The 13,945-nt window shown below is 37.1% G+C and overlaps 1 protein-coding gene across 2 annotated transcripts in view; it reads left to right on the top strand.

Annotated features, from left to right (window-relative positions):
• The window catches only part of LOC131677767 (pro-resilin-like), a 145,737-nt gene that overhangs the window by 68,810 nt on the left and 62,982 nt on the right, over window positions 1-13,945 (top strand). The window contains exons 2-3 of one of the 2 annotated variants that reach the window (XM_058957793.1): window positions 11,473-11,585; window positions 11,648-12,071. The exons of the other annotated variant lie outside the window; for it this stretch is intronic. Of the exons in view, the coding sequence (XP_058813776.1) occupies window positions 12,054-12,071 (18 nt within the window). The 5' untranslated portion in view covers window positions 11,473-11,585; window positions 11,648-12,053. The remainder of the gene's footprint in view (window positions 1-11,472; window positions 11,586-11,647; window positions 12,072-13,945) is intronic. 2 annotated transcript variants of the gene reach the window in all.

Genomic DNA, 13,945 nt, shown 5'->3' with positions numbered 1-13,945 from the left:
TTCAAAATGGATTTTTTTTTCAATTTTTCGGGAAAGTGTATTATATTGAAGGGAAAGTTGTTGGTAGTTGAAAATCAATAGTTTTGGAGATTTTCAACGCACAGGGGGGCCGATGATGTGTCAACATCAACTTTTCTGTAAAATGTTTAATATTGAAGGGATCCTGGAAAACGCCCACAATTTTTCTTGCCAATAATAATGTTTCTGGCACATACATATAGTATGTAACAAAATCATTGAAGCGGCCAGGCAAACTGTGCAGCGTACAATATGTAACAGATGACTCCCAATTTTGCGGTAATCAAATTATTCATTGAAAGAAGAATTTAACCAACGAATCATTTTGTATCTTAAAGAATGAAGAAGCGTGGACAAACGTACCAACCGTTTAAGTTTGGAGGGGATTTGATAAATCGTTGGGGGTGATTTGGCTAAGAAGGTTATTGTCATTCCTTTGGTTCCTGGGATAGGACAAAGGTAGGACCTGTCAAGGGTTATAGCGTCTTTATTCGCTCTCCGAAATTGAAGAAAGGAAAAGGCATAGATAAGATTTAAACATATCACAAATCAATTTCTCCGAAACATAAGCTTTTTTACTGTTGAAAATTAAAACAAATAGATAAAATTTGTTTTGCAGCCTCTCGCTACTATAAAAAATGTTCAGAACATCAGCACCATTATTCTTGATAGCTACTATTTTCCAAATGGTCCAATGGCGCAGCTGTGACCTGTCTGCCACTGGAACAGTTCGGGGAACCAACACTTGTTTGTGACTTCTAGAAAACATAATTCACTCCTAATTTATTTTTGTTTTTCACTCTCGAAAGGGTTTCAAATTTTTCCAAAAAATTGACTCGAGCGAAAAAAAACTTGCATCCATCGGGCATGGCTAGTACGATGCATCTCCCAGCTGCCAACAACTTTCTGTTCAATATAAAACTTTTTCCTGAAAAGTTGAAAAAAATCCATTTTGACACATCATGGCACTCCCCTGTGCATTGAAAAAGTCCAAAACTATCGATTTTCTACTGTCCACAACTTTCTCTTCATTATAGAACTTTTTACCGAAAAGCAGGGTTGCCACTATTTTTCAAAGAAAATCTGGCAGTTCAACTAAAAATGTCTGGCAAAATCTGGCATTTGACAGCGACCTCAAAATCATCGAAATTTGGTATACGTTTTAGGTTTCATAGAACCTGCATCAATGGATTTTTGTAAAATTTGGGACATTATTACCCAAATTTCCAAAATGTGTGTGTGTGTAGCAGCTTCCAAAACTTAAAAATCTGGCAGAATAAGAGGTTTGTCTTTTTGTCTGGAAGCTTCCAAAAACTCTGGCTGTGCCAGATAAATCTGACATAATGGCATCCCTGCCGAAAAGTTGAAAAAATCCATTTTGACGCATCGTCGGCCCCCGGGGCGTTAAAAATGGCCAAAACTATTTATATTCAACTGCCAACAATGTGTCCTTTAATAGGCATTTATTTCTATACAACTGAAAGTTAACTGCTTCAACTTCAACTCCAATAAACGGGAAAGTAACGCAAAATGTATCGCGATAACCGCCAATGAATTATCGACGATGACGATGAATTCGACTATACATTATCGTTAACGGAGTTTCCGATGATGTTAACGTGGTTAACATGGGTGGTTAACGTTATCGACGATGACGACGAATTATCGTGTAACAACCCTGATGCAGAAGACAGTGTGGTCTCTGTTACACGGCCCAAAACAATCGATCCACAAGGACCATTGCAAGATACTTTGTCTGTTTGGGATCTTCTGCTGGGAATCGAGTTCTCCACGGAGCAAAACTGAGCTGGTTGTCTTTTCTAGGAAGCGTGAGCCGGCGGAAATCCAGCTTCTATAACTATCTATTCAATCAGATCTTCTCAGATCAGATCTTCTCATTTAAATAACCCGGGGTCTGGTTCGACTCTAAAGGTAATGTCTATGATGGAGTACGTGTGTTTCTGTCTCCGCACTGCTGCAAACAAACACTTCAGATAATCCTATCCAAATTTGCGTATTGCCTTGGGCTGTATGCGCTCGACCCATGCGATGAGTTTCGAAGTGCTGGCGACCGTTCTCCCGTTGAAAAATCGATTTGGAGTACTCTCATATCGATGGCTTATCCGATATGATATCTTGAATCCAATGGTGACTGAAGACTTCGAATGACTCGATGAGCTTAATTCTCAAACTACATGGCGCAGAGCATCTCTCCTTTTTTGTATAACTCCAACAGTGTTCTTTTCCTAGATACTGCTGATCCAACTGTATTCTTCGACACGACCATGAAGGAAGAGATTCGTGGAATACCGGATCATATACACTCACAAGCGATTCCCAATTTATTATATAATAAATTCGGAGAAGTAGACTGTGATAAAATGTTCTACATTGACTGATCAAATCTCGATCGCTCCACTGACTTCGATATTTTTAATGATCATATCACCGCATCATTCAAGCACAATAATCCTACTTCCTATCCAGTATATCCTTGAGATCATCGACAGTAGCTGTGACTTCACCATTTCAGGCAGCCTCAGCTCTATTGCATTTCCCGTATTTTCTGGGGAAGCGAGAGCGATCCGATGGTCTGATTACTTTTGAAGGATTCCTTGCAGGTCCGAAGAATACCACCCGTTCCCGCAGCTATTGGCCTCTTGGTAGCTTGAGGCTCTTAGTGATGTCGGTGATCTCCCGTCTGCCTGAAAGTTTCCTGTTTTGTTCTTCCTTCTCTGTCGTCATGCCCGTCTTTTCTCACCTGTTCCTTATACAACTACTGCTACACCGATGTCTGAAATAAACCCCCTCTGAATATCTTTCCTGAGTATAATCCCCCGTTGCAAAAATCAAATATAAATATATTTTTCTTGCTCAGTCCTTGGATTGCAATCTCTTAGTAAAAACCCTTAATGAACAGTCCTAAATAACATATTTTTATTGACCCATTCCCCGACTTACGCTTAATAAAAAACAATTCTATATCGAAGTGTCTTGAGATAGCTGTATAATTTTTGGTAAAAGAAAACTGTTGTTCCCCTTATCGTATATCGAATACCGTAAGCCGGTGTGACATTGATCACTTTTCGAAGTAATCATTGCATATTATTAGACGCAACACATTTTTTTCAAGTTTAATATTTTTAAACGATGTACTGATGTAAGGAGAACAAGATTGGATGGTTTTACCTAAAATTGTCCGCTTACAGCTATTTTTCCAAAAATGATTTCAAATTGATGTCCGTTTTCGTATTCCGGGATGACTTTGATAACCTGCATGTTCACTCACATTAAGTTATTGATGTCAATGTTTTTCATTCAAATATTTGTTTATACTAATTCTGGAAAGATACTCATTGTTAAATAGATGTTGTTTGGTATTATGCAAAGTATACAATGTACTGCAAAATTCGAGTAACCAAAATTCGTATAATTTGTGTCCAACTAGAATAAAAGATTCTGAAAACCTTTAAAACTGCTAAAATTGTTTTATTTCAGTGCTTTATCAATGCACAAAATGTTTCATCCCTTTCAACACGTTGGAATATTGAACAATAAAAAAAAGTTGCGAGTTTCAGCTTAAAAAAATTTGAAATAATTGCCAACTAGTTTCACAAAAATTGTATTTAAAATAAACAAACTCTTAAAAGTAAATTTGGTACATTCCACTCTAAAGGAAAATAAAATCTCGCTTGTAATTTATTATTCTTGCTCAAATCTGAGATTTATTTGTTTTATAAAAAATAGACACTTTATGAAGCTTCGTAAAAATAAGGTAAAGTCAAATTTTGGTTTTTTGTAGTTTTTGTACTCAAAAACCGAACAAAATACTCAAAAAGTATAACAAACCAGTATTTAATAAGTTTAGAGTAAAAATCATTTCAAACTAAAATGATTCGGTAGACCATTCTGGTTTAGTAAGCGATCTACTAAAAAAGTTTCGAGTGATCAAAGTCACCCCGATGATCAAAGTCACCCCGGTTTACGGTAATATTACTAGTCTTAAGATAGCGGTAAATTTTTCTACTTAGATCAAACATAAAAAATGAGTGTTCTCAACGAATTAATTTTTTTTTTTCTGTATGAGTATTTGAATACAATAAGAGTAGATACACGGTAAAGAACATCGTTGACGTCAGCCATTTCGGCTGTTACCGTGGATCAGCTGTACTAGTTACGACCTAGTTAATGTTTTGCGTGTTGTTCTGCGAAAACGCATTGTCTTTCGGCCTCAGTACAGTACATTTAATCAATGTAAAAAAAATGTAAAGTGGGTTTTTTCTCACGTAAAAATTAATGCTGAATACGAGTTATGTGATGGTTTTTCGATATTTTTGGTTTTGAAAAAAAACACGGACCTCAACATGAAACATACGCTTGAATATAGTGACCTATCGTACCCCCAGATTTTAAGAAAGTATCTTTGCCCTATTGGATTAAGCTTGAAAAATATTTAGCCAAGCATAAAACCATTATTGCCAAAACTGGAACCATTATTGTTTTGTCACTGGAACCGGATACTAACTAGAGCCAGTCAGAATTCCGGCTCAATATCCGGCTGGACCAGGCACGTAGCCAGAGGGGGGGCTAGGGGGCTAAAGCCCCTCCCGAAATTTTTCAAAAATGAATTTAAAACGACAACGACAAAAATAGTAACTTTTATATTGTGTGTCTTGCCTAAGAATAAAAGAAACTGTTACTATAATTGTTGCTGTAGTAATCTGTCGAGAAGCAAGAAGTGGTGCTCCAGCCAAATACGGTGATTATAAAATTATTGATGATTCGCTTAGGACCGAGTATTCATAATGTGGAACATTTCCTGAAGGTGTAAATGGAGGTTGGACTTTCGGAAGCGAGTTCTACCATGTCAGGCATTTAGCGCTCAACAAATTAGCCGAGACGAAACCATTCATTTCGAACAACTTAAAACACATGGTTGAGTGTGACAATGCTATAATTAAGATCCTCCTATATATGGACGATGAGAACATCAATGTTCCGCTACAAGATCGGATACCGCTTACTCGCAGATTAATGTCACATTTGGGAGAAATGGAATCCATTCGGAAGGATAATTATTGAGAGCGAAAAGCAAGGAAGAAATCAGATATTCGCAAATATAAAGGCAAAATTGACGAATTGACATAAAGTTTTGCAAAAGTTTCACAGGAAACGGATAATTTGCTGTGATTTGAAAAAAGATAATTCTACAAGAAAGCCTTTTTGAAAATTAGATGTAAGTGCGATGTGTTCTCTTCCATGTGTCGGAAGCCAGTGATGCTGAAATTATTAAGCTCACCTGTGTTTATAGTTTCTAGTTATTTTGGTGGTGTCAATGATATACTTACCTAATTTTACGTAAATTAGAAGCATTCACTAATCAGTTCTAAGTAATTTTCTTTCGATTAGTGAACAAGTTCTGAGCAGTTTCGCTCAGTAGATTAAATTCTGGGTAGTTTTCATTAGTAGATTAAATCATTAAAATATATATTTTACATTGTCCAAAAACCCATGAAATCCGAAATAATACCTTCAAATGTTCAAATATAATATTGACTTAATCTAGGTAATCGTCTCAAGTTCCAACGGTTTTGCAAAATTCTGAACGTCAATGAGCTAATGATCTTATTCTTGCATTGTAGTGGAATCAGTAGTTTTTTGCACTCACTTTACATTTTGACTTTTACTATAGTTTCAGGGATCTAGGAAAATCAGTCTACGATATTTTTAATTCGTAAGTCCAATGATATAAAAGTATCTAAAAAGAATCTACTTAAATAAATAAATAGATAGTTATTCTCAGTTGCCTGATAATATTGTCGAAGATAGTGTTTAACCCATTCCCACGAGAGTCAAATGAAAAAACAAGTGTTTTTCTCAGGATTGTTATAATTACGACATGATCAGTATCATTTAAACAGAAAATTTCATAAAGTTGAATTAACGCATACTTCGGATGAAGTCACAGAACTAGTAATAGTAGCCTGATCATGAAAATAGGAGTTGAAGTTCACTTTGTTCGGACATTCTTTGCAACGATAAACTTGGATTTCACACTGATATATTCCTATCCATGGAGACAACCTTGACGTTGGTTTCGTTCTCCTGTTTAGCAAATGCGTGTAAAGTTTCGTTAGGCGGGTTTTTGGATATTTTTGTACTCATTCCAATTTAGCGTCTTCTACACCTTGTAAACGTGTAGTCTAGAATGCGTAGCATTTTCAATCAGCCCTACATACTTTGATCTCTTGAAGAATCTTGAGAGAAATTTCTAACTTATAAACTAATAATAATCATATTTAATTCGTCGATGCTTTTCTTGTACCAGACAACATATTTTTAGGGTTTTTTAGTGTCTATTGTCTTAGTTATGGAATTGTTTTCACTAAGAACATTTCATAATTACATTCAGTTTACTGTGACTATCTCAAGTCATCAGAATTTATACATTTATGCAATAATTTTCAAGCCCCTCCCGAAACAAAATCCTGGCTACGGGCCTGGGCTGGACTTTACCAGGATTATTCGCACATTTATATAACCCAGCTACATTACCTAGCACAGCATTTGAATGCTATTTTGCAGGTAACTAACAATCACCTGAATATCAGATAAAAGATATATAAGTTTCAAATAGAAAGTATGAGGCATTCCTATAGAATGTAACTGAGCCTCACATATATCTGTAGTCAATACTGGTTTTTATAGGATGAAAGATTTCGATGAAAATAACATTCACGTGAAAAGTATTATGGAAAATATTGCATATGAAAGGTAAGTGATATTTTGGTTGAGTGTGGAATACGTCCAGAACCCGGGAGTTCCGGAATTGTCGATAGTGATGATGGATTTTAACTTTCGAAGTATTACGATTGTACCGGTTTATAAAAGGAATTACTATGTGGCTGCAGTTACCAACCTGTAACTCCGAAACCAAATGTCAGATATGAAAGAAATTCAATGGCAGTCCATGGAAGTAATGTATCTGTCATTTGAAATCATATTTGTAAAAATCGGTCGTCATGGGTGGCCAGTGTGGTCAACGCTGCGTTGAATGATCATTAGTAATCTAGACCTGCAAATTCAAGTAATGTTGACCCTTTTTAAATATGTATTATACCATTTGAACATCATGAGGTTACGAATTTTTATGGGAATTCGCTATGTGACCGCACCCTTCAACTCGTAATTCCGGTACCGGAAATTCGACGGACAACAAATTCAGTTGCAGCTTATGGAAGCGTTATATCGTTCATTTAAAAGTAAGTTTGAGCAATTTGGTTCGGCCATCTCTGAGAAAAATGATTGAGTTTAGAAAATACATGCACACGCTTACACACAAATACAGACATTTGCTGATAGTGAGAGCGATTGCATATTCTTTCTTTTGAGAAAGGCAAAGCTATATGCGTATAAACTTGAAACATATGCTAAGGAATGTTCTTTCGAAACGCAGCGTCACTTATTTTAATATGGTCGTAAATCCGTAGTAAATTTTATTCCAAATATTCACTGCAGCCTACAATGAAAACCGTCTCCTAATGACAACCAATTAGCGGCAACGCGTGATGACTGAACAATGTGAGAAAATTAAGTACTTTGCATTCGTCATGTACGCAAGTTTGTTCAAAAGTTTTGCGCGTTTGACTACCATACAAGTCGAACACCGTCCAAGACGCAGCCCCATAATAATGACCCGGCGCTTGGTCCCTTAGTATGTACTGAGTAATGGCATTTCGCAGAGACTCTTACATAAGATATTCTTCTTTAGGTCAACTGAATAACAACCGCATCGACCCCAGAGGTCGACAAATGTGGGCCGAGCTTTTCTTGAAGAGAGAAAGAAGCGGAAAAGGATGGCACCAAATAATTACAGAAAAGTAGCATTAACCCAGCACCTCAGGAAAAGCAGCAGAAGAAGCTTAAATCGGTTTGAATGATAGCGTGTAATTGAAAGGTGGGAACACGAATCGGTGGGAGCCTGAACGTGGCCTATTTCATTTAGCAGCTGAGAAAAACAGCAGATGGTTTTAAAAATAGAAACTCATTGCCACAGAAGTAAACAGTTTTGTCATCCAGAAAGTGTACAGCAACAAAGAGCGAAACAATCCTATTGCATCATAAATAATAAAATTTAAAGCCTAACACCGAAAGTGAAACGATTTTCCGTGCTGGGGTTTCGGATGTTCCCGCAGCGAGTCAGTCAGTAGAAGGGGCATCACACGATAGTTCATTTCGGTAGGGGAACTGGTGGTAAGCCCGACACTGTGGGTAAGCCCGACACCCCATGGCTTTTCCCAGATATCAAATTTTAAATCATGCAATAATGACAGGGTATCATTACTACGATTATTTTGAGCATTTCGAGACACAATCGATGCTATATAGGCTCGTCAAACGTCAACAAAATAAGCAAAACATGCGAAAGCAAAAATTGACGCGCACTTGGATGTTATTTTTTGTTGATTCGTTTTAAGGTTCTAACAGCACAAACGCTTTGAAAATCACCAGTTTTTTATAGCACATGCTAACCTACTCTCCATATCATTATTTCTGTTTGTTGAAGATGAGTTTGAGTATTTCAATACTGTTAATTGAGCAGTTAACAAAAATATGCAACGTTGGGGTAATACCGACAGTTTTTGGCTGGGGTAAAACCGACGCGGCGTTTCGATGGTTGGGTTCATTTTTGATTCGATACAAATGACTGGGAATGTTTTTTGTGTTCAATTATACCATAATTACGTCATGTTAATAATTGAAATACACGGAAACTCTGTTTTTTGCATTTAATTCTTGTCAGTATTGCCTCAAGCCTCTAAAAGAATTAAAAACTAGTTAGCGTGTAATTCATTGTTATATTATAAAACGAAACGAAAAAGTAAAATCTTATATGAGAATCTCAATGATATTGAAGCACAATTTTCATCGGACGTCGGATTGTTGATAACAAAGTTCCGAAAAATCATAACACAAATCGGATAGCTTACTACGAAGCGTACATTATTTCTAAGAGAATGAATAAATCCTAATAATCCTAATAACAGGGGATATATTATGCTTGCAGAACTGATCTTACACCTTAGAATAGCTTCACAAGTGGTAATAATGCTCGAAAAATTTACTTGAGAAAATCCATGCCATTATATAAACCAAGCGTTAAACATTATTTATTCATAACACCACGCATTCAAATGCTCTTCCTCTTGCTACGCGAGAAAACTCCAGAAAGCATGCATTTGAATCACACATACTCATATACACATAATTACACTATATCACACATACACAACACATTTTTAAAGGAAAAAACTTTGGACAAAAAGAAATTTAAAAAGGGTGTCGCTCTTGCCCCTTTGGGATGTCGGTCTTACCCGCAGCGTTTTTAAAATGTAATTTTTCTCTATTGCATGGCAACCAATAATTTTAATGAATCCAATTTTTTGAAACGCTGTGTCGTGATTCGCTGATTGGGCCTCTATCCAACTAGCGAATTTGATTCGCTAGTTGGACCGACTGACAAATGTCAAAAACTCTCCAAAGAAGACGTTAGTAGTGTAAAAGATTGTTAGATAGATTGTCAAAGTAAATTTGACATGAGATTTTGATGTTCAGAGACTTTTTAGTTGGACAATGGTCCAACTAGCGGAGGTCCAACTAAAAAGCGGTCCAGTTAAAGAGTGTCCAACCAACGAATCGCGACTGTATATCTTGTTAAGAACCATCTAAACAAGGATTATGAACAGAATATACAATTTTAAGAGCTTTGTGGAACTTTAGAAAAATGATTGCGCTTAAGGTGTCGGACTTGCCCCCGGTTCCCCTATACCTAGCTGACATGAACAGTGATTGCAGGCACTGAAGGTAAATTTAACTTCGGTCGAGAGAGGCCAATGACGGAACCGTTGCGCGCGAAATATTGAAAAATGAACTGCTAAAAACATTTTCGCTGATTTCCTCTTTTATAAATACCAAAGGCATTGAGTGGGAAAGTACATTTGTATTATCTCACGAGATTCTCAGAAGATGTATGAATCAGTGCAGAAAGCCCTTCCTTGCTTATTCGAGATTTACACTCATCAATAATGCTAAGAATTAGAAACGATAGAGGATACTAGATTCGGAAAACATTCAAAATTATTGATGAATTGTGAGTTAAGGGCTTTCTCTTGTTCATCTTATACGTAAATGACATTTCCTTCATTCTAAAAAAGAAAAATCTATGCCGAGGGCATGAAGATCTTTTTTGAAATCAAAATCAACGAAGACATCGAAACGTTGCAAGAAGAAATGCAGAACTTCTTCATACGGTTGGACAAAGGCCTATTGCAACTGAACGTAAAAAATGCAATGCAATAACTTTTATTAGGAAACGAATCGCACCAATGATCACAATTCCTATAGGAAATCAGCCGGTAGAAAAAAGCGAACAAATTGGGGCATAGTTTGGTCGACCTTCTTAATCACGCACGAGGATAAAAAGGAATCAGTACAAAACCAATTTTTATTATTGGCACTTCGTAATTTGGGTTGGAAAAGATTTCCGCTTTCATCCTATAAATGCACGATGTATGTTCGTCGGCATTCAAATACTAAAGGAGCGTAGAGAATTTGCTATGGTTTCGTTTGGCATTCGATTCGAATTTTAGTTGCGCTCTAAGGAACGAAGCAAATGCGCTGATGCCAATTTCTACGCAAACCATCGACTGTAGGTTACGAAATAGTGCTCCATTCTTCCTAATAAAGTCAAAATAGGCTCGAAAAGTGAATAAAAATGTTCCCGGCACTGGTGACTCGTGGCAGTGGCCCCGGAGGATAGGTGACCTCCCTATTCAGCCAGAAGTGGGTTAGTAAAAATGTGTTTGGAAGTGGGTTAGTAAAAATGTGTTTGGAAATGCAACGGTATAATATTTTCTTTGTTTCCCTATTAATACGTTAATATTTTGGAAAATCAACAAGTGATCAGTTTATTTGTTTCTTTGTACTATTTGCGTTCAAGAAGTGAATAATTTTAGTTTAAACCGAATTTGTACTATTGTTTCCATTAGTTTGGAATTTTGAGAAACACAACGTTCCTCTATTCCTATGAATATCTCTTTGACTATTATATTACTAAATGTAGTTATAGGACAGCGATTATAAACTTTTAAAACTATAAGAATCAGTCATTTACACTTAATCTGTACGGTATCTGCCGAAGATCGAATAAATAAATAATTAAAAATGGATAACTTACCCTTTTATTCCGATGGACTTTGTAGCCGATTTGTTGCAAACGGGACAATTTTAGACAATTTGACCTCTCCGGGTTTGACACGGAGGCTTCGGTTCTCGGGATCAGAGATCGCCCCCGCATTTTACGTAAATTTTTCCGGGTCGGTTGAATCGGCATATTATTATAATGCTCTTAATTATATAATTAAAATGGGTTTTCCGACTTACCCTTTATTTTAGGGTGACCAAGATGTGTTTACCACGTGTTTTCGATTTTTCATGCAAAACATGGATAATAAAAATTAAACCAGCTTTATAACAACTTAAGAAATAGTTTCCTGAGTGAGTTGAAGGTAATTATATATTCTACTAAATCGCTCAAAATATTAAAAAAATTAAGTTCCTTTAATTTCAGCAAATCGTCTTACTGTTGATTGAGCTTGGCAGCTTTTGCTGCTTGACGAGAAGATGGGAGGCTACATCTGCAACGGACCATAACGTTTAGCTAGGGAGGAGAGCTATGTCCCTTTCTTCAAACCTCCGTAGCGACTATAGTGACAAACCACAGTATTATTTTTTCTCCAGCTAAGCAATTCAGAAGACACCGCAAAGTGCTTTCCAAGCGAAGTCGATGACCTGTCTGGTCTACTCTGTTTAACTGTTAACTATTAAGGAGAGAAATATTATTTGGCCTATCCTCCACAGCGAGAGTATCTGGTGCTTTTAGATTCTTTGTGGATAACCAGACAAGCGTTATTCTTCACCTAACTGTGCTGACAATACATTTCACAAATGCAAACATTAAAGAAATTCACAGCTAAATGCTCGGCAGAACTGTGGTAATTATTATATTTTACCAAAACATTGCATTCTTGGGCAAATCTTAGTAAAAATTGGCAATTTAGTACACCCAAAACAAATTCTCTGAAACGCAAATGCATATGTTTTCTTCGCTCTTGAACTATGACTGTGCGCTCTCAAATGTCTGTAATGTGCAACCGCACTAATATTTGTGCAACACAATACCGAACCATGTATCAACACGTCGTTGGCTACACAGTACAGAAGCAACTTGAATTACACATACCACCATCTACGAGCTATCCCACTCAATAAGCTTGTGCTGTAATGATAAGTAGTTTATATAGCTACCTCAGGGCATAATGTGGCGTTGTGTAATAATGTAATAAAGGGCGAACACGAAATTATTGCGACACCGAAAATGTCATGCCAATTTTCTTATAATGTTTAAAATCAAACCAAAATTTTACGGTAGTTTCATACATATATTTACTTCAAAAATCAAAAGAAAAGTTAATCGATGGAGCCTTGAGTGTAAAATTGAACGCATTTTCGCTTGATGCCCTCCATCAAAGTCTTTACAGTGTCATCCGGTACAGTTTCTCTTTTTTTTCCATTTTCTTAACATGTCATTCTCGTCTTTGACTGTCTTCTTGCTTTTCCGAAGCTCCCGCTTCATCATTGCCCAGTACTGCTCCAACGGGCGCAGCTCCGGACAGTTTGGCGGATTTATGTCCTTTGGAAAAAAATAGACAGAATTGCCCTCATATCACTCCAGGACACTTTTAGAGTAGTGGCATGATGCCAAATCGGGCCAAAATAGCGGAGCTTCGTCGTGCTACTGCAAGAACGGCAAAAGGCGCTTCTCGAGGCACTCAGGTTTGTAGATCTCGCCATTTACTGTACCCTTTGTCACGAAAGGCTCACTCCTCAGTCCGCAAGACTGGATGGCCTGCTAAATGAGATATTTGGAGGTGAACTTCGACATTTTCTTCTTCTTAAATTTGTCGTCCACATAGAACTTGTTCTTGCCGGTGAAAAACTCTAACCCCGGAATTTGCTTAAAATCGGCTTTTATATACGTTTCGTCGTCCATCACACAGCAGCCATATTTTATCAGCATCTTCTCGTAGAGCTTCCGTGCCCGAGTTTTAGCCGTCGATTGTTGCCGTTCATCGCGGTTTGGGAAGTTCTGTACCTTGTATGTATGTAGTCCAGCTCTCTTCTTTGCATTCTGGACGTAGCTCTGCGACATGCCGATCTTTTTATCCAAATCACGGCTTGAGACGTTGAGATTTGCTTTAATCATCCGCTTCACCTTTCCCTCCGTCTTTTTGTTCTCCGGCCCCGGTTTTCTTCCAGCTCCTTTGCCGTGGTCCAACGTCAACCGCTTCAACAGTCTGGAGACGGTTGAATGGTGAATGTTCAACATTTTTCCCAACTGCCGGTGCAACAAGTCAGGAAATTCCAGGTGTTTGGAAAGAATTTGTTGTCTCGACACGCGTTGGTTCACCTCCATTTTCGTTGAATCGAAAAACACGACTTCGTTTGACAGCATGTAAACAATACACAATGAGAAAGTGTGCAAAATTTGGTTGATTTTTACCCAATGGTAAAAAAGTTATGCCCTGTTGAAAGTGTCGCAATAATTTCGTGTTTGCCCTTTAATGTGTAATAATGTTATATTAATTTTGAAATATGTATTAACAATAGTCAATATAGTACACCAACCGAATGACAAAATGATAAAAATTTAAATATAGGTCCTTGCTTGAAGGACCTATACATATTTAAAGCGAAGCAGTCCTGTAGAATATGGTGAGTGAAAGATGACATATTCGTTTTGGTTATGATAGAATTATTAGCCGAACGGAATGGGTAGGCATATTGCACGAGATTGCGTAAGTAATGC

This window comes from Topomyia yanbarensis, chromosome 1 (genome assembly GCF_030247195.1).
Source record: "Topomyia yanbarensis strain Yona2022 chromosome 1, ASM3024719v1, whole genome shotgun sequence".
Classification (NCBI taxonomy): Eukaryota; Metazoa; Arthropoda; class Insecta; order Diptera; family Culicidae; genus Topomyia; species Topomyia yanbarensis.
Note: the sequence above shows the minus strand (reverse complement) of the source record. Positions and strands in the feature narration are given on the sequence as shown.